Below are 25,107 nucleotides of genomic sequence, written 5' to 3' on the forward strand. Positions count from 1 at the left end.
CAACATTCTTTTGCTGTCTTTAAAGTGTCCAGAGAAATGCAAAATAAGTGTGTTGATGACATTGTTTACTCACAGAACAAAAATGGCATCTATTCATATATTCAGTGCAACAAATTACAAGATCAATTGGCATTTTATTACAGCAGTCAGTTATCCTGAGAGGCACTTCCTGTGATCCGTTTAAGGAAAACCCAATTCTTTCAACAGTGGTTGAAGGGAATGGTTTATCTAAGATATGTGCTATTGTACAAACAAGCATCTCAATAAAGGGTGATGACATTTCAAATGACCATGGGTTGAAAAATGGCAAACTATTTTTTTAATGAGCCAGAATGTGACATATTGAGACAAATGAAAGTAGAATGCACACTATGGCGGACAGACATGTAAAATAATAACTTGGTTTTTTTTTACCGGTCAATATATCGATGAAGCATGTTTTTTTCTCAAACTAAAATGGGGATAAATTAAGTGACCAGTTAAAAAATGAGTCAGTTTGTGCCCAGTGACTACAGGGAGTGGGAATGCAGGAGGGCTCCTAAATGGGTTGGAAAGCAGCAATTGGTTCGGTCATTGAGGTGCTCATTACTGCACACATGATATGTTCTATGGAGCATTCAGAAATATTCCTGTGGGCATTCTGTTGCATCAAATGGCTTGTCTGTTTCAACCCCAGAGCTTGTTTCTAAATGTTCATGTAACTCACCTTAGAATTCAGGCACACATGATACAGTGAGGACTGACACAATGGTATTTGGCATTTTACCATCCTTCAAATAACACACACACACACACACACACACACACAGTTCAACTAAGGCACCAACAGACACACATCAACCACACAAAATAGACACAAAGTGCATAGAACACTCACATCATAACATGGAAATAGGACCTTCAGAAGTAGCATTTGTTTTTGTAAAAAAAAAAAAAAAAAAAAAATTAAAAAAATTAATGTACACTCTCAGTAACATCGGGACAACTCAGAAAACATACATATTCCAATGATCTAATCACGGATAACAAATATAGCCTCTGAAAACTTTTTTTCTTAGCCTAATTTATTCAGATGTTGAACTTCAGCAAAGTTCTATATTGTATTCCTATCCTCTAACCATGACACCCTAATGGGAATGTAGTGTTTTCAGCTGACATTTAGCTGAACCCCTGAAGAGGTGCAGCTCCATTGTTCTTCATTAAGCTTATAGATATATTATTTACATTCATATCAGTACCACAGGCATTGGGGTAAAGGGAAGATTGCTCACATTAGAGAGCACTACAGCTTTAGTTCCCCTCAGAAGTTCTAAAATGATGTTCGCATATATATTTATAATCTGGCTCAGACGTGTCGGAAAAGATGGTGAGCGAGTCCATTTGTGTGGCTGAACCCTGTGGTGGGGAGCGAGAGCCTTGGTGTGACCTTTTGACCTCTATATGGGGGATAGTGTCTGTCTTTGTGTCTGGCTGAGCTCTGGGTGCCACACGTCCACAATGAAGATAAGCCGGTAGCTGTCCGCGTCCTGCCACACTTCATGTTCAAAAGAGTCATCAAAGATGAGGACCTTGCCCTCCTCCCAGCCCCTGTAACAAATGTCATACAAAATGTCATCAATGTAGTCATCCAGTACATTCAGACTGCTTTACTTAACATTACATTTATTACATGCCTGAACACCCGTTACTCTCAGGGTTTTAATTTGAAACCACAAGGTGCACTACGAATAGACATCCATGCTGTGGAAACCAAGCATTGTGAACTGATGGTGATACCAATATTTGCTTATTACGGACATGCCACAGGGCGTAATCAAGCATAAATCAATTGAGTAATTAGTGGCACTTTTTAACTTTTGGAGGAACATGATGGAGGTTTACTTCAAACTTCAAGTTTGTAGTTTATGTTTTTCGGAAATGGTGTTAAAGTTACCATGTTTGAGTGCAAGATCGTGCGAATGACAAAGTTATTTTGACCTGTAATTAAATTAACATTAATTTGTTTGCATCTGTATGAACGCACTGCCTGGCACATTGCACATTATACAAAGCAGCGCCCAATGTGCTTTTTATGGTTGTGCCGCTATGCTTTGTTTGTCTGCGTGCATGTCTGTATACCCTCGCTGACCTGGTGTGGTCGGTGCAGCGGATCCTGCAGCCGTCTCGGGGGATGACCAGGCCCAGGTGCATCCGCAGTCGGCAGTTGGTGGGCCCAGTGTGAGGCCAGACATGGGTGCCGGGCTGCATCACTGAGAATTTGATCTGCCAGGGGAGGTGTGTGTGTGTGTTTGGGTTGGTTGGGAGTGGGGGGGGGGGGGGGGGGGGGTGCAAGAAAGAAGAACAAATAATCAAACTGCTTTGTTGAAAATGAGTGATGGTGAAAGATAGAGGAGAAAGCCACTTGATGTTTTGATGTGTGCTGCTCCTGACACGTGCTCTTAACTCACCTGGCCTCTTTTACAACTTGTGGCCTCTGGGTAGCGGTCCAACAGGGCACAGGTTTTTGGAACACTGCGACAGGAAGAGGCAACCTTACGTCCTGAGAGAAAGGGCAAGATGGGGCAGACATGAATATATCTCTGTACTGTGTTAGTACATTCAATGGTGATGTTATAACTGCGTCTGTGTGTGTCAATGTATGTTACCTTGCTGCCACAGAGTGAACTGACCCCAGTCCCCCTTCTCTCTCAGGTTCTCATCCTCAGCTACAAAGAGGCCACTGCTGGCGTTCATCACAGACAAAGCCTCATCCCTGATGGTAATCCAGTTACGCTCCAATGTCTAAAAAGTGCACAAGCACACACATATACTGTACACTAGTATTTGTTCATTGTTTTAGAACACATGCAACTATCATAAAATAAATAAAATAAAAAGTCATTAATAAAAAGACTTTAATGTTTGCAATGTTGAAGGCATATCTTACAAATTAGAGCTATTTTTCCATCAATTTGACCACTTTTTTAAAGCTTTATTCATTTTACCCTTTTCTTTTATCTATTTTACCATTTTCATCAGCTTATTATTTTACTTTTCTGTTACCTTTTCCCATTATTTAATTCAAAGGTTACAGCATTTATGATCATTTCACTCTTGTATTTATGATCATTTCCTCTAACCTTCATTTTTTTTCACCTTTTTTTATTTGGTGTAAAATAAAACAATAAAATGAAATAAAATAATAAAAGTATTATTATTATTATTTCAGCAAAAAATGCATTCCTACCGCAACAGAAAAGTTTCAATATCTTCCTGTGTAAAAATGTTAGAAATGTTAGAAACTAGCAACAGAATGAGAGGAAATAACCATGTTTAACACCTGTGCTCTGTGCTGCTACAATATCACTAAAAGTTAGCATGCTAACCAGTGGTTAAGTGATACTACGATTGCAGTTATGTGATATATTTGTCAAACTAGGCTTTCAGCTCAGATCTGTGCGCGTTCTCGGTGTTGGGATGACTTTGGCCAATCGTGTAACGTGGAGACGCACAAGACCGCCTCTATTTAAAAACAATTACTTCCGTATTCATGAGCGATAGCTTAATCTACACTGCGGTCATTTTTTATGTCTAACCTATAACATCAAATAAATCAATTGTCATCAGTTGCTGTATGGTATGCACGTCCATAGTTGGATATTTGCACGCACAGCACTATTAAAGCGCATTCGAGCTCCAAAATGTTAATGTAAGATATGACAGAATCCTACACGTAAGATAACTTCGTTTTTAAGACAATTGATTGGTCAGTGTGCGGTAGATTACACGATTTGAGCTATAATTTAGCACATAACCTCCTCCCGACCAGGTTTGGTTGACAGCATAAGATACCATGGTGATATAGCGACACTAAAACGGATCCACTTTCGTGTCACAGCATAGCCTGGCTTTGAGTGCAACATACCTCACTAACCCACTAATCGAGATTCGTAGTACACCCCACAGCTAGCCCTTACCCATCCTCTGTCATAATAACACTCTGCCACAATAGGTGCTAGTGTGTCATTGTAGCCATCATGGGCAGAGTGCCACATAACTCAGATCCAACATGGAACATTTAAACAAGAGCACATTTATAATCGTTCTGTGCGCTTACATCAATTGCACCCTAATTTACCTTCACCAGGTCGGTGTATCCAGTCTCCTTTGCTGTCCACCAGGGCTGGGCTCGCAGTCCATTGACATTATATAGAGAGCGCTGCCACACAGAGGCAAAGTGACCTCGCTTGTGCCCCCGCTCATACCATTCATAAGCCTGCAGTACAAACACACACACACGCATGCACGCACATATACATTACACATATTCCTTACACATCTACCTCAAACATACTGCATGCACACACCCACACAATGTTTCAATGTTACTTGTTTTTTGGCCCTCATACTCACACTCTGGTCTCCGACTCTCTGCAGAGCGTCTCCCAGGTGGAAGTAGAACCTCCCGTCATCAGTTCCTGCTGCTTCAGACTCCAGACCTTCCTGTGGGCCAAAGTGAACACGCCCACATGGACGCTCTGAATGAGTGTGGATGTGGAGCTGCATGTGTGTGGTATCTTTTACTATTTGAGTGTATCAGAACAAAAGTATGTATGAATGCCCCATTTCATACCCTCAGATAAGGGATGCTCTCTGCTATCTTGTTCTCTGATTTGAGGATGAAGCCGTAATGCACCTTTGCAAATCCATCACTTGGTGCCTTGACCAAAACCTGGAAAGTAAAGAGATATAGAGATACAGTAGTATAATGTCTGTAGATCTAAATCCTAACCATCTGTTACTTACATTTATCTCATCATTATTAATGAGATATTAAAAGAGATTAAAGAGATGATGATAATTGAACAGGACGTAAGGAATTGTGGTCAAGGACTATGGCGCTTTCATAAAAAAGGCTCTAGATGACGATCACAAATAAACCTGTCCCAGATTACAAGTTTAATTTTTCTCACCTCTTCATACACTTTCTTGGCCGCCTTGTTATCGCCTATCAACAAATAGGCCACTCCCAGGTCATTTTGTAGAGCAATGTCATCTGGGAAGGTCTGGACGAGTAACTGCAGAGTAGCCAAGGACCCACGCATTCGGCCTACAATGATAGACAAACCATTACTTGAGAGTGAGTGAGTGAGTGGAGTGAGTGAGTGAGTGGAGTGAGTGAGTACCTAGGAACTGTTGTCTGTCTGCCCTTCTTTTGAGTGCAGCTTTGATAAGTGCCACAGGGGCATCTGGGAGTTCTGCAGCATCTTTGTAGGAGTTCACCGCCTTTAGCAGCATGTCATTACTGCGCAACTTTTCAGCCACGTCATCCTCTGACTACACACGCATGCACGTGTGCACACACACACACACACACACACACACACACACACACACACAAAATAATAAGTCCCTATGTCTCATCACCTACACAACAGTTACAAATAACAGAAATATGGGAAGGAATCCTGTGTTAATGGAGACTAAGATTTGCAGCATGTGCAGAGTATTTCACCTGTGCTTTACCATACCGACTCCTGGGACTGTGAGGGTATTTTTGCACAAGACCTTCAAAAGCTCTTAAGGCTTCCTCTGCTTTACCCTACACAGATATAAGAACAAACACACACAGACACACAAAGACACAACCAATGTTAATGCTCTGAGAAATACACAACATAGCAGCAAGTAGACAATGAAATGTAGACAATGAAATGTAAAACCATGTCACAACAGAAATGACTACTGCAGAGCTTGTACCTTCTTGCGTAATTTCTCTGCTGTGTCTATCTCTGATTTAATAGTTTTGTCAAATTTGTTGAACATCTTGGGCTTCTTCTTTTTACCTATGGAGAAAATATATGGATGGATATAAAACTAATTTGTACTGCGTACACATGTCAGTCATTTCACTTAACTTACACTTTTACAACAAAAGACAAACTTGATGGATGGTGTCCAGATGTGAGATTTCCATGCTCATACCTGTTACCTCTGTGGGTGTTTCCTCAGCTGTGTTTGACTGAGTGGTGTCTTGTGGCGACTGCGGTGCAGATTGTGCAGTGGTCTCTGGCAGTACTGGCGTGGAGTCCTGGGTGACCTCGGCAGCAGACTCTGCTGTTGGTTCTGGGTTGGCGCCCTCCATGTCCTGAGTAGAATCTGGTGCTCTGGGGTCTATCAGTGGTGAGATCAGCGAGGAAGGCAGAGTTAAAATGCCCTCCTCCATACCAAATTCAATTCTCGGTATACTGGAAGGAAGCTCAACAAGGTAAAATCATTGGTTACAAAGCAAATGTTATTTCTTTGCTTTTCCGCAGTGCCCAACAGCCCAAAGAATCAGAATCAGATTGTGCTTCAATCACAAAGACGCATGAAGAAAATAATTTGCATTCCCATGTATAGCCTGCTCCTGTGTATTAACCTCAAAGCTGAAGAAATTTTGCAAAATCAATGTATAAACCTTGGTCAATAGTCGGGAAATTTATGGTAATATCAATAGTTTCATAATTTTGTGTTCTTTTAAGGAATTTTGTATTATGCCCATTGGTGTGTGTGTGTGTGTGTGTGTGTATTTGTGTGTTCTTATGCAGACCTGCTTCACCTGTTTGCTGACTGGCAAATTGTTCACTGTACAGCACAGTTGTATCACTCTGTCCTACATTAGAAGAGAATCAGCGGTGAGACAACCTCCAGGCAGAAATCTAGTCCTCCCTCACAAAGGGGTCAACAATAGCCACAGTACTAAACACCAGTCACACCCAAGATGAGACATACAATCCACAAGCACTGACCTTCTGTCTCCTCTGGTAGGTACTCCACCACCAGCTCTGTGACAAAACAAGACTTACACTGAACACTTCAAAATGTCTGAACACAAACAGGAACCAACAAGCAAATGTGAAGACATATGTAGGCTCTTTCATAAAATTAAGCAAAAAGTAGCCTCTCTTAATGGATACTAAGGTGTTAGTATTTCGTATTAGAAATACGAAATGTTATGCAGAATAAAATTATTACATGACCACATCTGGGACTGTCTATCAAAAAGTATTCTCTGCATTTACCTCCAGTGGTGTCAATGGTGTCCGGGTTTTCTTCTGAAAGAGCAACAAAAACAGAGAATTAAATGACAATATACAGTGAGGCTGTAGCTTTTGTCTTGAAATAGTTTGGATTACAATAAGTATGGAAGAATTCCCTCTGCAGAGATGTGCTCTCCTTGATACTGTATACTGACCTTGAGGGAAACTATCAAAATTGTCCTCTATGGGATCTGAAGGGAGACAACAAAACAACTTACCATCTCAGGACCATGGAAAAATGAAAAGGTAGCTCAAAACATAAACTCATAACAAAATGAAGAAATCACAACATAAAATGATGCCTATGGTGCTGCTGTTAGGAGAATATCTGCATACCAAATGGTGTAAATTCCTGCTCCAAACGAGAGAGGCCAGCATCAGCAGCTGTGTAATGACAAGAAAAACACTTTGATGGCTGTTCGTGTGTCATGTAAATACCTGTCTATGTATAATGCAACAATGATGTGTATTTCTTACCAGTGGAATCAATGTTGAATGAATCTATCAAAAGAAAACATACCCAGATAAACAAGCATTGAACACATGCAGGGGACTAATGCACCAAAGCTACTTACAATATCCTTAACACTAATCATTAATTGCACATTGAGGATTATGGTAGCTGATTATTTAATATTATACCTTGTTCTGATGATGCAGTATTGACAAATTCAGATTTAGCCACAGTAGGTTCTGCTTCTCTCCGTAAATCAGACCTAACATCCTGTTCATCTGATGTGTCTGAATGATAAGTAAGAGATGGATATCTCACAAATTCGTTTGTATAGTAAGATTTTTTAATATATTAATGTTTGCATGCCTCTTCCTTACAAAACTAACTTATGCTGCTTCACGAAAAGGGGTGCTTTTGGTGGGATAATAGTAAAACTATTTTGTTGGATGCTTAGATACCTTAAAGACTGAAACGACGAAACAATATGCTAATAGCAAAATATGCTAATAGCAAAATATGAAGCACGCAGTCTCCAGACACTAATTGTATTTACATTTTTTCATTTTTATTCATTTAGCAGATGATTCTATCCAAAGCGACTTAAATATGTCAATTGCCGGTATATTACAAGGGCCATTGTCCCCGGAGAAACTTGGGGTTAAAGGTCCCATGTGTAAGAACTTCTCCCATTTAGTGTTTAGGGATTATATTGTAACCTAATAAAACACATCAAAAACACACCCAATTAACACCAAAGATCCGCGTCAAGACGAAACCGTCGCAGAAGGAGTTGCAGCGGTGTGAATTAAATGTTGCACATCGTTGCTAGCTGTTGCAAGCCATGGCAAAGCATTTAACGTTACCATATCTAGTCGCAGCGCATCTCGTTGCGAATCTACCTAGATGATGGACCTAGTTCCGGACTCCTAAATAGGTGTGTCAAAACATTTTTTTTTCTCTTTTGTCATTGCTTGTGTGTGATACCTTGCTAAAGGGCACAATGGTGGAAGCCAGGAATAGAGCCCACAACTTTTCAGGCTACTACATGCTAGCCCAGCTCTTTAGCCACTACGTTACCACTACCACCTTTCTTTTAGATTTACTGTATATTGTCTTTCATGCTGGCAAATGTCAGGTGAAACTGATGTGCCCATATGACTCCAATACCCATATAAAAACTATTGGTCTGGGGACAAAAATATATCTATACATTACCTGTTACTGGTGTATGTGGGGGTGTTTCTCTGGCAACTGGCTTCTCTTTCAAACCTGTTTGTGGATGATTATTGTGAGTGTCGTGTAATTAAAAGCAAAAAGCACAATCTACATACAATGTCAACACACATTTCTTTATTGTCAGATACAAAGACACATACAGAGAGAAAGAGGCAGAGACAGAGAGTGAACATGAAGGCATGTAAGGGGATAGAGAATGAAGGGGAAATAAATTGCTGAAGCACAAATGGATCATTTTAAAAATAGATCTCAATCTCAATAAAAAACTAATCAGTGTACTTTCTGTAATGTTGTTATCACAGTAATGTTTTCGAGATGAAGAGCAAGCACCATCACTTTGAATGGCACATGACTTTTCTATACTAACTTTGACTCCAATAGCAACAACTACAGACTGTACAGTATACCTTCCTGAGCGGTTAGGCAATCTCAAGTAGACCTGCCAATTTGGTACCATGAAGTATAAATGTCAATACCATATCAAAATAATTACACTTTATAATCAATTAGGTATATTATAATCTTAAAACTGAAATCTGAGGTATTATATAATCTGCAAAAACGGCACACTTCAAGGGATTTTCATATTTTAAGTAATGTTTTATTATCATATGTCATGTAGTGAGTGGGACAGCAAGGTTACTGTAGTCTCCATTTGCAAACCGGTAATCAGTGAAAATAAATAATGATTGTTTCATACAATTCAAGTCATAAGTCTGTGTTTATAGTCACCTCAAACTGTTCCTTAGCCTGGAAGCTAGACCGAACAACCACAAAATTTGAGGTTGGGAAATTCGGTCTGGACTTGCTCCATTGAGAAGCCTCTATGCCCCGTATGAGAGCTGTGAGCACCAATCAGATCGTCTGAGGGTGGGCTTTATATGATGATTGACAGATGAACAACAGTGCCTATTCACTCATATCAGTCACCTGAGCATGCTTTGGTTGATTTTGTTTACAACAAAAAGGCTGTTGCTAGGGAAGCTAGAGATTTCGCCATCACATCTGTTACACAAGATATTGACAGCACAATTACTAAAAACAGGATTTACATATTTTGTTACTCTGAACGGTTTGGTCGATCCACTTGTGTGCAAAGGTTGAAACATGCCCCATAATCACATCCTAATGGTGCAGTACCAGACTGAATAGAATTGAGTTTGGCCATGTCAGGCTAACGGTTTCCTCCATTTTCATCATTTTACACCATAGTCTGAGAATACAAGGTGTTGTATAAGAACAATGATTCCTTTCCTGTTTATACCACATGCCTGGTGTTATGTACTATAATGATTCATCTGATTTGAGTTGTGGATAAAGACCTATAACCTGTATGTTATTTTTACATGGTGCAATAACTATGATAACTGCTATTATGTACCTTCACATTAATAAAGAATCAATTTAGTTGATTTCATCAAAAACATGGTGTTGCTTCTATGAATGCATTATAGTGTCTGTTCATGTGGCATCAGAGGAACTTGAGTAGGATATTTGTCCTTCTGCATTGCAAGCAAAAGAAATCTTGTCTGTAATGTTTTGCAACAGGATGCCCTGAGATAAGTCATTAATCACCATAACACATAATCATATCAACACCAACACTCTCACTAGATTGACATCTTTCATGTCATTATTCTTTAATTACAAAGGGATTTCCTATGGCTAGGGAATAGTCCTCTGGATACACAGAAGAGCTCAACATAAATTCAGTTATCATTTATCAAAAAGGAAGGAAAAATGAACAAAAAAAATGAAACGTTGACAGATCTCTTTGGGCATATGTTGCCTATTTAAGTCATAACCAAATATTTTACAGCTGTCTAACTTCTTGTACATTGTACAATATCGCAGTGAAAAAACACTCAATTGTTTTTTCTACAAAAATAGGGTTCACCTGTTTGCAGAGACAACAACACTCTTACAATTCCAAATAACCTTATTATATGCAGATATAATGCTGCAGAAATGACCTTACTAGCAAAATACTAGTCAATACACACAGCAGATGCACACTAACCACTAAACCTAATTAACATATCTCAGGTAATGGAGAAAAATAATATTCAGTTGACTTGAGCTGTAAAAGAGCAAATGCTCACATTTCAATTTAAATTAGATAACAGCTGTTAACCAGGTAGCTAGCCACCAACAATAACAAATGGGCATGCTAACTTCTTCATTCAAACCCATATGGTCAATTAAACTACATTTGATTCCACAAATATGTCATTAAGTAATGAGACAATTGATGAAATACAGCTGCCAGACTAATGCACCACCACGTCAATAGATAAATGGATGGTCACAATGTCAAGCTCATGTTAATATCGCAACAAAATTCTTATCATTTTGATAGTCATTCAAGGTTGATGGGTCCATGGTACCAACCTCTTGTACGCACTTAGGGTTGAAAAAAAATGATAGAATGTTACATGAGAAAAATGAGATGTGTAGAGATAGATGGGATTTTTTACAAGAAGAGTGAAGGACAGAAAAGAGAAGGTAAAGGATTACTTCCCATTGGCACTGTACTACCAAAATAAAATCCTTCTGAGAAAAGAACAGTTGAAGAGTCAGCGCTGATCTCTGAATCACAGCATTTGACTATGCCATTGTCAGGTTTGAAGGCATGACCCTTGGCCCAATTCAACGCTCAATTTCACTTAAGTCTGCTTTTATTTCAGACTGATAGATTCACAGTTCTCCCAGGTGCAGGGCTATTTTTTGTTTCCAGACTTCTTGGATGACTTGAGGAGATCCCGTACAGAAATCCTCTCTTCCTTTGCACTTTTTTCCCTGTTTCCACCTCCTTCATTATCCTTATCCTTATTTCTGTCAAGTTTGCCTTTTTTCTCCTTTTCTGTGTCAACCTTTTCTGACTTTTCTTTTTCCTTCTTTTCTTTTGTAGTCATCTCTGTCTTGTCTTTGTCTGCCTTGTCTTTCTCACGTGTCTCTTTCTCTGCCTGCTCCTTGGCTTGTTTTTCCGTCTCTGCCTTCTCCTTAACTAGCCTTTCTTTCTCTGCTCGCTCTTTCGCCAGTTTTTCTTTCTCTGCCTTCTCCTTAGCAAGGCGTTCTTTCTCTGCTTGCTCCTTAGCTAGCCTTTCTTTCTCTGCCTTCTCCTTAGCAAGGCGTTCTTTCTCTGCCTGCTCTTTAGCCAGTCTCTCTTTCTCAGCTTTCTCTTTGACTAGTCTTTCTTTCTCTGCTTGCTCTTTGGCTAGCCGTTCCTTTTCAGCTTTCTCCTTAGCTAGCTTCTCTTTCTCTGCCTGCTCCTTTGCAAGTCGCTCTTTCTCTACTCTCTCTTTGGCTAGCCTCTCTTTCTCTGCCTTCTCCTTAGCAAGTCGTTCTTTCTCTGCTTGCTCCTTAGCTAGTCTCTCTTTCTCTGCCTTCTCCTTAGCAAGTCGTTCTTTCTCTGTCTGCTCTTTAGCTAGCCGTTCCTTTTCAGCTTTCTCCTTAGCTAGCTTCTCTTTCTCTGCCTGCTCCTTTGCAAGTCGCTCTTTCTCTACTCTCTCTTTGGCTAGCCTCTCTTTCTCTGCCTTCTCCTTAGCAAGTCGTTCTTTCTCTGCTTGCTCCTTAGCTAGTCTCTCTTTCTCTGCCTTCTCCTTAGCAAGTCGTTCTTTCTCTGCCTGGTCTTTTGTTAGTCTCTCTTTCTCTGCTTTTTCTTTAGATAGCCTTTCTTTCTCTGCTTGTTCTTTAGCCAGTCTCTCTTTCTCAGCTTTCTCTTTGGCTATTCTCTCTTTGTCTGCTTGCTCTTTGGCTAGCTGTTCTTTTTCAGCTCTCTCCTTTGCTAGCCTCTCTTTCTCTGCTTTTTCTTTAGCCAGTCTCTCTTTCTCTGCTTGCTCCTTGGCTAACCTCTCTTTCTCTGCTTGCTCCTTAGCTAGTTTTTCTTTCTCTGCTCTCTCTTTAGCTACTCTTTCGTTCTCCGCTCTTTCCTTTTCCTCTTTTTGTTTTGCTAACCTCTCATTCTCAGCCTTTTCTTTTGCTAACCTTTCATTCTCTGCTCTCTCTTTATCTGCCTTCTCCTTGGCAAGCCTTTCCCTTTCCAACTTCTCCTTCTCAGCCTTCTCTTTTTCTTGTCTTTCTTTTTCTGCCCTCTCTCTTTCTGCTTCTTCCTTGGCTACCCTACTCCTTTCTACTTTTTCCTTCTCTGCTTTCTCTTTTATTCTGATCTCTTCCACTCTCTTTGCTTCCTTCTCTCGTTCCTCTTTTTCCTTTCTCTCCTTTTCCTCTTGAAGCTTGGCTTCTGCCTCTTCCTTCTCTCTCTGAGCAGCTTCCTGTCTCTTCAGCTCCAAGGCTCGAACTGCCTGCCTTTCCTCTTCCTCTTGGGCCAGTATAGTGCGCACTTCAGCCAGTGCCATCTTAGCAATCTTTTTTGCTTCAATCTTCTCATGAATTATCCTCAGCTGTTCCTTGAGTGCCGACTTTAGCTTACGTCCAAGATTCTTGTTCAAACGTTCTGAGAACAAGGAAAGACTGATTTCACAGCTATCAACTTACTTGAACTTGAACTTGGCATGTGTAAAAATAAGAAGATACCTAGGCACTCATCAAGTGAAAAAAGTTTATTGATGATCTAATGTCTCACACCTGTTCAACCACTCATATTGATGTTTTTTGAGCTTTTGAGCCGAAACACGTCCAAGTGTTTTTTTTTATATTATTCTGCCCATGAAATAAAGGCATTTATACTTTTTTCACTTGATGAGTGCCTAGGCATCTTCTTATTTGTACAATTGATCAAGCCCTCAACCTAAGAGCAAAAAAAAACGTATCGTTCCAGGCAACACTCCAGCTTCTTTACTGCATACATGGCATGCTCTAAAAGGAAATGGCTACAGCTAAAATAAAAACTAAATATGACACTCAGAAATAAAAGTGTCCAAATCAACTCTGAGAACATGCCTTCACTAAACACTTCACACTTCCTAACAATCAATGCAAAAACACTAGCTACCAACCAGAGGCCATATCATATCAGAATTCCTTATTAGGGAAAGCATTTTATTCATTAGGGCCATGCTTGTATGCAATGACCAAATATTACAATTATCACCATCATTACAATTGTAAGCTAACTAGGTTAGACACACAAGCTACATGCTCAAAGCTAAAAATCAAAAGTTCAACACAATAGCACACACTTGGAAATATGGGCAGAGAAACAGTGAGGGTTCCTCATTAACGCTCACAATTCTGTTGCAAAACCATGCAGATTAAAAATCAAGTCACATTCAATACAACTACTACCTTTTGTTTCGACAGCCTGTAAACTGAGATTTTCATCTGTGAAGGATGAAACAATGGCTCATTAATACTATTTCTGTACAATAGTCCCATCATCCATTTTACAGAAAGGAATGCAATAAGGTATAAATGGGCAGGAATTTCCTCAGTGTGTCCTCAAAAATCTAAACATTCTGACTTATCAAACCTGAAGAAATGTATTGCACTCTTTGAAAATCCTGTATAATGTTTTATACAGATATGCTGTAGGCCTAGTTGCTGGTGCTCAGTCGGAGGAGACATCCAAGTCAATAATCTATCATCTTTACACATCTTATCTTATTCATTCATTAATTTATGATGAGGACATTTTTAACCTTCTCTTGTTTCTTTCTACATACTGTGGCATGTGCCACAGGGATGACCGGGGCATTCTCTGCTGCACTGTGTTTAAGCCAGTAATAAGCCAATCTCTTTGAATTAAATACATACAATTATTCCTAAGAAGCATCAGCGATGCACATCAAGACAATATTCTTCAGACAATTGAAATCATTTGAATATTTTTCCACCAAAAAAGAGAAATAAATCACAGACAGAAAAATGTTCACTCTGTCACACTCAGTAAGGCAGCTTTATTGTATAACTACACAATCTATAAACGTTTTACAGCAAGAGTCCAAAGACTGCTCAGAACTGAGATTCACTGACAGTTCTCTGCCAACTTACAGCATGCATCGCAACACAGACCCCTTTGGGAAAACACTCCACAACAAAAAAGCACACATTACAATCAACGTCAAATTCAATCAGACCTCATTCACCAGGAATGGCAATTCTGTAAAAGTTCCAAGGAAATGACAATGATCGAGATCTGCTTAATTACCTTGCTAATATTGAAGTCTGTTTGAATTCAAGAAAGGACATTTCCTGATACTCAGCATTTCACAGCCACAAATGAAATGCAAGACACAATGTTGTTTGAAGTGCAAACAACGTGAGGACAGTATATCGGATTTACATTCCATCCTGAAAAGACCATGCTTAAGGTTTTATTACGTTTAAAGACCAGTCACGTTAAGGGCAAGACTAGGAAATACCTTCAGGGTCGACCACCTCTTTAGATTCCACAGCAATATCTTCTTAATATGGAAAAAAATAACAGTGAATCTGTCACAACATGTTTAAAGATCGCTACAGCCATATCTAATTAGACATAAGCTGACCACACATGCCACTCTTATGCCAAGCTGAAATATCATGTGTATCAAAGTGGGAACAATGAAACCCCAAACAAAAGGGACTGACAACAGGTGAAAATACCTTTCAGTTTTGATTTCTTCTCTTTCTTAAGACCTGGGGTCCCTACAACATTGTCAGGTGATGCTATTTTGTAAAGATAGTAGAATATAAAAACAACAAGTCAAAAAAGTTAATCAAATGCATGCACACAGACACACATACAGTACAAGCACACACACATACACTCAGAAATTCACACAATAATGTACAAGCAAACATGCATGTGACCTCTGTTTACTCATTATGAACTATTTGCGTTTAATCTGTTGGTATACTGGATCAGTCAAGGAACTACTCTCAACCATAGACTGTATACAGTCTATGCTCTCAACAACAGCCCTCTTAATAGGCCACCATGTTCTGAGAATTTCATCACTGCTGCAATGCAATGCAACCAGATAAGTCTGATTCCAAAGACTCAAGGTAGCAAGTTGATGGTAGGTTGACTATACCCTCCATCATGTTAACAGCCTATTATGGCATCACCCGCCATAGCCTCAGCATCACTAGCCGTGGAGAAAATTGACATGTCTTTCACCACACAAATTAAGTCTCTCTGCAGTCCCATGCAAGAATACAACACATCAAACAAAAATATGAACCAACTACAAGGAGCTTGACGGACAAATACAAAAATACCTTTCAGCCTCACTGTCTTTTCTTTTTTGGGAATTGCCACATTGATTGTCTTTTTCTTGTCTGTCATTTTGAGTTTGGAAGAAAAATAAAATAAATGAACAGCATGAACAGAACTAAAGCCCTGCATCACAGAGTAAAATTAAGTGGTTAATGGACAAACGTAACCTGGGGAATTTTTTTCTCCCATTTTCTCAACTCTTTTTCACAGGGTTAATTGTAAATTACAAATTTGATCTGCTCTGGGGAAAGTTATGTTGTGGATAATGGGTTGTAAGCAGGTGTTGGCGATGTCCCCTGTCAGAAAGTTATAGCCTTTTTGTCCCACTTAGGTTGTAACTACAGACTAAGAAAAGGGGTGGACAGTAGGAACCATTTTTACAGTGAAAATAAAGGGAAAATATATAACCTTTAATTAAAGGGCTGTTTGCTTTGCCTGTCTAGGGTAATAGGCGTGTGATAATCATTTAGCCCATGGATTAGTGTAATCACCTCAGTTTACGGTGGCCTTGACATCTGAAAATGTGATTTAGATTTTGAAAATGTACGCATTATAAACATTTGCTCAACATCTGTGGGAAGTTCAGTGAGATCTCACCATCTTTAATAGAAATGGCTGCAATGGACAAACAGGACACTTTGGCTCATGTGCCTGAGCAAAAGACTAATAGTAATAGTACTATACTGAAAATGATTAATATCATATTCAAACATTTAAATTTAAGAAATAATGCTTTGCGACTGTGAAATGCAAACTTACTCAGGAAGGAGTGCAGAACTTGCTTTATCATACTGATATATTAAGGACAGCAATCTTGGAAGACTATAGACTACTGTGCTGAATGAAACCAGAAAAATCTCCTTAAATATCTATAGCACAGATTTTTGTAAAAACTCATATAACATTTCACTCTACAGTTGTCTAGATACTTTGGGCACTTGTTCTTGATTGTTCTAGCCTGCCTGCCTGCCTCTTGATTGTTCTTGCCTTGCCTTCTTGAATTTCCCCTGGGGATCAATAAAGTATCTATCTATCTATCTGAATACCAGCCCAAGAGATGGGAGCTCATTAATTCTATAGATACATAGATAAATAGATACAGTATAAATAAAATAGACAGAACCACATTAGTGCTACAGCTAGGTAGTTTCCCCTTGGGGATCAATAAAGTATCTACTGTATCTATCTACACACAGTCATGTTTTTCCAATTTTGCCAACCATGTTTGTAATCTGAGATATTGGGGGGTTCCACAAAAGCCACACATGGAGCAAGGCAACCCAAGATTTCCTGTGTTGATCCAAAGCACCTCAGTTTGTGGATCTTAAGATCTCTCCTTGCTTATCAATATCCAACCCCTGGAAATTCCTGACATACCCACACCCTCCTTCGCCACTCTCTCTCCATCTTCACTTTTCTCTTTGGGTACATCAGTGTTTACATCAGAGAGAAATAGAAACAGGCTGTGCAATAAGCCATCCTCTGCTAAAGCATCGCCAAAAGGGCCATCTTTGGTCAAGCCTACAAGCACAGAGGAAAAGTAAAAAGGGGGAAAATAGAGAAGAGAGGACAAGGTAGCAAGAGCAAGGAGAGCCAGGGGAGAGACAACACATTGGAAAGACAGACAGGAAAGGACAATGAAGGAGGTTGGTGCTGGACATGGGAGCAAACAAGCTAAAAGAGCAACAGGGATGCTCTACTTTAAAGATATGAGAAGAAATGTAGAAGTTTAAACAACATGACATAGACTGATGAATGGCTAAGATTATCCTTGCTGCTCTTGGGTCAAACACTTAAGCAACATGTTAAGGATAGGCAGCATAGCAGTTAGCATGGCATAAGTAATGAAAAGCCTTGTGTGATGTCTTCTCAATCACAGATGGCACATTAACAGGATGGCAGTACCTTGTACCTGTGCACATCTAAGGAAGCTACAAAACACCCATCATTGTATTTGTGAAAGAAGGGATGAATTAAAAGTCAGAGATGAAAGACAAAGCAGAATGTGGGAAAGAAAGAAAGAAAGAAAGAAAGAAAGAACAAAAGAAAGATTACTAACCAAGTAGCACTTTGGCATCCTCCAAACCAAGGTGACCATCTCCATCAATATCATAAGGGACCAGTGTGCCTACGAAAGGAGAGGAAATGATGTACATCACTTGTATGGAAAAAGATTAGGGGCTATATTTTGGCGATCTAAAACGCATGGTCACTAGCGAATAGCTTAAACAAATTTCAGGGTTTGTCCAGGCCACATTGGGGGTGATTTTGTTATCAAACGTCAGCCCCTTGGCGCAAAAAGATTGGTCTTATGTTTCTTAATCAGTCATGGGTGTGTTTTGGGCGTAACATCCTTTAAACCAATGAAAATGACATCTGTCATTCCCTTTAATTGCAAGCAGCACAACTTCAAACAGTGCATCGATATTTTGATAGTCAACGGCGCATTTGAAGGAATCTGCTTGCATGCGAGACCGTATGGAACAGATGTTGCACTAAACCACGCTTTACTAAAACCTAGCAGAGTACACGCAACTGCGCTCGTCTATTTGAACACATATTAATTTCAGTTTCGCTGCCCATGCACGCATGCCACAGTTGACGAGCAGATGGGGTGCATATTTTGCCATTCTTAATGTAAGTTATTTAATCAGAACCACTGTATTGAGTGTTGTCCACCGATTTCTGACCTTTATTGTCCATGCCATGATACTGCTAACATCACCTCATAGGCTGAAGGCAACACAACGTCAACCTAGCCTACATTTGAATGATTTTGTGACATCGCAGGAACAGTACAGGGGTTTTTAACATCATTACCCCATTATGACTATATGAAATGTATATACAGTTTCCGTCAAGTCTACACATTATGCGCGTTAGCAAACCTACACTAGCCTACCCCATGCAGCAGGAGCAGGCTAAGATTACCTCTGGAGTTTGTTCGAGGCACCTGAACTACTGATTAAGGAAACCAACAAAAAATGCTGATAAACATCACCAAATGCCAGTAGTTTCTGAACATTACGTGTTGGTAAACATCACGGTTCTGACAACACTCTTAATAAAGTGGTTCTGAGTAAATAACTTACATTAAGAATTCACAATAACGAGATACTATCTCACAAAAACGAGATGCTATGTCAGAATAACGAGATACTATCTCACAATAACGAGATAGTATCTCACAATAATGAGATATCATAGATCGGATTTTTTTTTGTATGTGGCGCAAACGGGCTTCCATACTTTTTAGATAGTGTAAGATAGCGATTTTTAGATAATGTGCCAAGACTACACCTTAGGTCGTTAATTGCCACACCCCTGAGCTCATTGTGTAATAAAAGAGAAGGGCATGGCGAAAAACTCAAGTGTACAATACGAATACATTTTGCGTCAGGATAATAATGTTTTGTACCGGGTTTTGTGTTGTGTTGTGTTGTGGCCCTAGGTGATATATGGTGTCCAGCACACAATAACGCGGAATACATTTTAATTCTCTGTATATGTACAGGTTTGATGTCTTAGTTTAATGAGCAATGTGTGTCAGGTACTAAAGTAAGCCAGTCCAGTAAGTTATTTTAAGCTTATGGACAAATGGGGTCTCCTTGCCTGAATAACATCTAAATATAGAGCTGAAAATCCCTCAAAATCTCATCACCATCATCCTGCAGTATCTCTTTTGGAAACTGAAACAAGCTCTAAAGAAAGGACACTGTTCATTTTCTTCACACTAGATTTACCCCAGCAAATGAGCAAATGGATTGTGTTCAGATAGGATCTGGTCAGATGACCATGAAAACAGACATACCTACAACAGTGTCATAGTCGACAATGTCAAACCACACCACTCCAACTGCGGTCCAGGCTCCCAGAAGGGCCAAGACAAAGATCCAGCTGAAGATGGAATTCCCCTCTGCTTTCCTCCCATTCTTACTGACAGCCGCTGGGGGAGGAGGAGGAGAGGGAGCCTCTGTGGATAGACATACACAGACAGACAGGCAAAACCAGTCATAAGACAATGAGCCACCGAGACACAGGGTCCTCTTCCATTACAGTTGCCATTGGCACTGTGCTGTAAAACAGCCAAGTGCTGTCAGGTAAACATGTTCTTAGAGAAATCTACTTTGGCAGACCTTTGAAATGGCACTGAGACTGAACAGGATGGATGACATTTAAAGAATGAGGAAAATATTTACAGAATGAAGGAAATGTCGTCGTGGATTATTCCAGGTCAAATCAGACAGAACCCAAGAAAATGGTTGCTGTACCATCTCTGATTTTGCTCAAAGTTTGTTTTAATAATGTTTAGGTCTCAAAACTTAACACATGTCAAAATTGTTTGTTCCTAGGGTTAGGTTTGTTCAATTCCAATGTTATTTTTTCTTAAATGGCTCTACACTCTAAAATGGCCTCATCTTGCAACATTAATATCTTAAAATATATCATTCTTCGTCTTCCATCCTACAAAGTTTGGGAAGGCTAACACATTCTCAGTATGACCGGAGTCACCGGACCATTAAAAGTTTGTTCTGCATTCCCATTGAATTTCATAAGGCTAAATATAAAAAGTTATATTGAGGGTATTATAAATTCATTTTTGGTATCAATCGGATATTTTGTCTGCAACTACAATACTTATATTGTGTTAATGTCTGAGGTATCCACATCATTGACAAGGAAAATAAAGAATAAAACTAGGTGCGGTTGCATTTTTTAGTCATTTTCAGAGGATAAAAATGGCATGTGGGGTAGCTAGTAGAAGCCTGAAAATCTATATGGGAATAATGCTAAAACATTTAGTGTACAACAACACAATTCTGTATGGTGTGTCCTTCATATATAAATACACTTTGTTAATTACCTTGTTATACCTCTGCATTTTCATTCTTGCTTCTGAGGAAATTACCCGTCTTGCTCCTGATTATCTACAATGTTAATTAATTGAGCTACTTCCACGTCGACTTTCAAATTCCCACTAGCTACCCCACGTATTTTAGACTTTTGAAAATGACCTATTTTATCCTTAATATCTTTGTGCCCATTATATGCGGAGAAGTCAAATATTGGCACAACATTATAAAATATTGTATTTACAGAAAGAATAATGATTGACACCAAATGTGTACAAAACAAGTTTATAATACCTTTGTGCACTTTACCCCAAGTCTAGGGAAATCAATGCACATTCAGAAAACATATGCATTCAGCCATACTGAGAACATGTTTGTTTTCCATCCTATAGAGTTTGGGAAGGCCAGGAAAAACACTTTTAAAGATATTAATGCCCAAACATTGCTTCCCAGATAATGTGTTTTTCAGGCTGTCAAGTAATGTCAAGGGCTGAAAAAATATGAAAACAGAAGATTTGAACAGAAGTATTTTACAGGCCTCGGTTTTGGGATCCATTTATGATATACACATGGTTTGACGGTGCAGCAACAACCTTATCTGATTTAACACAGAATGACCCCTGACAGCATGAAATTGTACCTGTAAACAGAACAGTACTATTTATACTGCATCAGTTCAATTAAAAACATCTTCTAATGTAGGGCATTTGTGGAAACAAAAATCCAAATCACAGCAGGTCTGTATAGCTAATAAGATCACATCCTCATAATCAGCCCCAATATGTTGTTTCCTGTATTTCTGACCACATACGGGTACTCGTTTGTAAAAGCTGTTAAGAACTCCCTTTTACTCTGAACAACTGGGTGAGCACGTTTGTATGACTGACAGTAACGCGTCATTGGCCATTTCAATATGGTTAAACGTTACGGCAAATGTGTCTGCAGGTATCCAGAGAATGAATGGGCAATTGCATTGTGGGTAGAGGGTAAAGAACACAGGGTTAAAATATAACAGGGGTATCAGATGGCTGAAGCAGAACCCTCAAGGTCGCTTAGGAGCAATATACATACAAACAAATGTGCATTTATTTGTCTGTCCAGCAATGACAAAGGGCCTACAAAACACAACAAAGAGGTCTCGTCTACAGAATATTTTCATGAGTGTTGTATGTGAATGCCAAGGTCATGAAAACAATTGAGCTCATCCAATTTGATTTGATGTTATATGACAAACAAATGTTACAGTAAAGATGTTCATAGACACACAACTTTGGAATAAAGAGGACAGAGCAGCCATAATCCAACTATCTATCGTAATCTATGACAACCATCTCGCCACATTGGCCGTTGTTTTGTGGTCAGTCTGATTCACAACAAATAATTAACAGAGATAATATTTCTATAATATTTTCAGAAAAAGGCTTCTTTTCCAGTCCTGCACGAAATTAATTTCCTCTTCAACAGACACTAAGCTTTCTGCCAAATAGACTATTTATATCTCTACAAATATAGAGCATGCAACACAGAAAGAACAGGACAGAGACATGGGGAGAGAGGAGGAATTGAACAGCTGTGTTTGCTGCTCAAACTACATGATCCATTGTCAAAAGGCACTAACCTGTGAGCACAATGGACAAGTATCTCTGCACCCCTATCCTCATTAGCACACTGAAACATGCACAGTCACATCATTTACACCTCTCTCATCGTGAGCTGACACTTCGCCAAAACAATAAAACCTATCAGTCACTAAATCGGATATGTCCGTTTGTTTCTGTTATGGTGCCTCAGCCCGTCTTTCACCCACATGTGGGCAAATGGACGTGCCAGTGCGGACACATACACTTCTGCATGGCTCTCTCATCCAGTCCTTACTCTACCTGTGTCTTCCACCATTGTGTTTCCGTCTGCGATGGTTTCTGCCATTCCCACAGGTTTGGAGATCGGCAAAAGAAAACTGTGAGGACTTCTGCTCCAACTCAGCAGAGTTCGCCCGCTAACTCAGCTGGAACCCGATACACAGAGCTCTAGAGTATTTTTAGTGCTGCCGTGAGCATACACTCTAGACTGGCCCTCATATGGAGAGGACACTTTGGAGTCTCTGTCACACTCACACACACAGTTTACTGTCATGTCACAAGGCACACATACACACACATTTAAGCATGCTGTTAGTTCCCCATCACACATACTTACAAGACACTAACTCATGCTTCATCACCTGTAAAACGTAATCCGTAAATCTGTAAAAGTGTGTACTCACTCAAACACATGACACAGAAATATGTGATAATTATGCATGTCCATAGAAAGGGGGGTGCAACTAATATATCACTAAATAATACAAGAAAGTTCAATAAAGTCATCAATCAAACACATCCTAAAACATCTCCACTGCAACGACTCAGAGATCTACTTTGTGCTTACTTCAAGACATTCCCTCATCCTTCCACTTGTCAACAAGGGTTTTTGAATTTGACAAACATTGTCATAACCCAATCCCTAATCTATCTAATACAGGTAAATACAAGTATAAAAAAGTTATTTTTCATAACCACCAATCTGCCCAATCCAATCATATAAATAGTCCTATACTACAAAAACAACAGATGGAACTCCTATTTTTACAATCTATGAATGCTATGTGTAACACTTATGGGGAGTGGTGTAATTTGTGGAAGTAACTAAGCACTGGTAAGAGACATTGGAGTTTTAAATCCCACTCCTGGCTTACTGCTCTGAGTTGGGACTGAATATAGCAAACAGATTTTGGTGAACATCCAAACAGAAACAAAATGTGTTGGGGAGAGATTTAAATGGGGATTCAACTGTAATGCTGCCAAATGTTGCAATGCACAGAGATGAAATAAAGATGGCTGAATGTCTCTATGGGTACTTTAGTTAGTAATCAAAGAAATGTTTTAACCCAAGAGGAATCCTAGGAATCCTTAAGTGCCATGAATTAACAGTGACATCATCCACTAGCCATAAACCAAAACGCCTGTCTCCCTTCCTGTTTCAATCAGGCTGTAAACAGATTCTGCACATGGTTGTAGACTTGGTGAAACAATGGATAAGCACATTCAGCACAATGAGAGCACATACTGTAATGTCTGAATAGCTAGAACCAACTAAACCTTAGGGCCAAAAGAGGAGACAGATGCAGGCCTATCGTGCAGGTCGTGTAGCCTACGTCTAAATGATCGGAAATGTAGTTTGAAGACCAACGATTCACATAGGATATCCTATAAAACCCTGATAAAAAGAATCCGCTACAACAGATATATTTCCAGACAGTCCATGTCACATGCCTTTAGCACTGTCTTTATTACGACCACAACGATCACTTGACCCCAGCGTCCGGTGGTTGTGGCCAAGACTTCTCCTTTCGAATGTCTGACTATGAACTATGCACTATGGCGCACGCACGCACGAACTCTGTTTCGCCTAGAGGAAGCTAAACTTTACCCTGAAGTAATACTCGTTTGAGCTTTGGTTACAATCATGCCTTGTCATCACTATCCAGACTAGGATGTTAACATTTTATAGGATATGTCACGTTTGATCGTTTGATTCTCCTAGCCTATATTATTTTCTCGTCTAAGTGGGAAACACTACGAAATAGTTAGCAACAGACGTGCAGCTGTCAGTGAAGATGCAGTGAAACAATGTCTAACATTCCTGCAGGGTAACTTGCAAGTCTTTGTGTGGAGTGTGGGTTTACAAACATAGCAGAAGTAGTAGGCTACTACTTGGCTACTGCTGCTGCTGCGTCCTCTACAAACCAAATATGAGACCGTTTTCTCCTTTCATTATTTTACTCCATTATCACTTAAGACAACATCTGATATTTCAGGTTTACTGATAATTGATCCAGAAAGATAAAGTTGCCCAGGCCCGCCGCCGTATGGGCTGCTACAGCCGCTACAGTGTGACGCTGCATCAATCTGAGCAGGATGACAGAAGATGCTTACCTTTTTTTGCCTGACTGCGCGAATTTTTCTTCTGGCCCATCGCTGTCACAGCAGGGAGGAATATAGGCCTACAAGATATTTGGCGCTTGGAATTGTGTTACTCCAGGATATCCTTCGTCAGAAATTTCTCCATCAGGTATGGGGAGAAATCTTGCTGGAATATGTTAGCAAAGTCCAGACAGTGAAAACTTGACAGGCAAAGATGTAATCCAATCATATTTAGTCAAAGTATTAGAGGGTGGAGGTTTCCAGTGAAAAGACCAATCAGATGTAAAGGCTCTCTTCCTTGTTCAAACTCCCCGCGATACAAGATGAAGGAACGTGGCAAAATGGGACGTGTATTTTCTCGCGAGACTTCATACCATAA

At 39.7% G+C, this 25,107-nt stretch overlaps 1 protein-coding gene across 13 annotated transcripts; it reads right to left on the bottom strand.

The window, feature by feature from the left end:
• Window positions 1–48: 48 nt before the first annotated feature.
• unm_hu7910 (un-named hu7910) lies at window positions 49–24,921 on the bottom strand. Of its 13 annotated transcripts, none has more exons than XM_042067424.1 (23): window positions 22,647–22,800; window positions 19,725–19,886; window positions 17,973–18,041; window positions 8,731–8,784; window positions 7,704–7,802; window positions 7,539–7,562; window positions 7,398–7,445; window positions 7,217–7,252; window positions 7,044–7,076; window positions 6,771–6,806; window positions 6,581–6,634; window positions 5,965–6,153; window positions 5,740–5,825; window positions 5,495–5,581; window positions 5,166–5,316; window positions 4,953–5,089; window positions 4,613–4,711; window positions 4,393–4,482; window positions 4,118–4,255; window positions 2,646–2,781; window positions 2,448–2,539; window positions 2,129–2,262; window positions 49–1,587 (listed from the first exon to the last, which is right to left on the bottom strand). In XM_042067424.1, exons 1-23 carry the CDS (start codon window positions 22,690–22,692, stop codon window positions 1,437–1,439), a joined length of 2,151 nt encoding a protein of 716 aa, XP_041923358.1. In that variant the 5' UTR covers window positions 22,693–22,800; the 3' UTR covers window positions 49–1,436. The 13 variants fall into 13 exon arrangements, with proteins under 13 accessions (XP_041923358.1, XP_041923356.1, XP_041923361.1 ...); XM_042067422.1 differs by having other exon boundaries at window positions 6,572–6,634; XM_042067427.1 differs by lacking the exon at window positions 7,704–7,802 and having other exon boundaries at window positions 6,572–6,634.
• Between the last annotated feature and the right edge of the window lie 186 nt (window positions 24,922–25,107).

The sequence above is a fragment of the Alosa sapidissima genome, chromosome 17, assembly GCF_018492685.1.
Source record: "Alosa sapidissima isolate fAloSap1 chromosome 17, fAloSap1.pri, whole genome shotgun sequence".
NCBI classification, from domain to species: Eukaryota; Metazoa; Chordata; class Actinopteri; order Clupeiformes; family Clupeidae; genus Alosa; species Alosa sapidissima.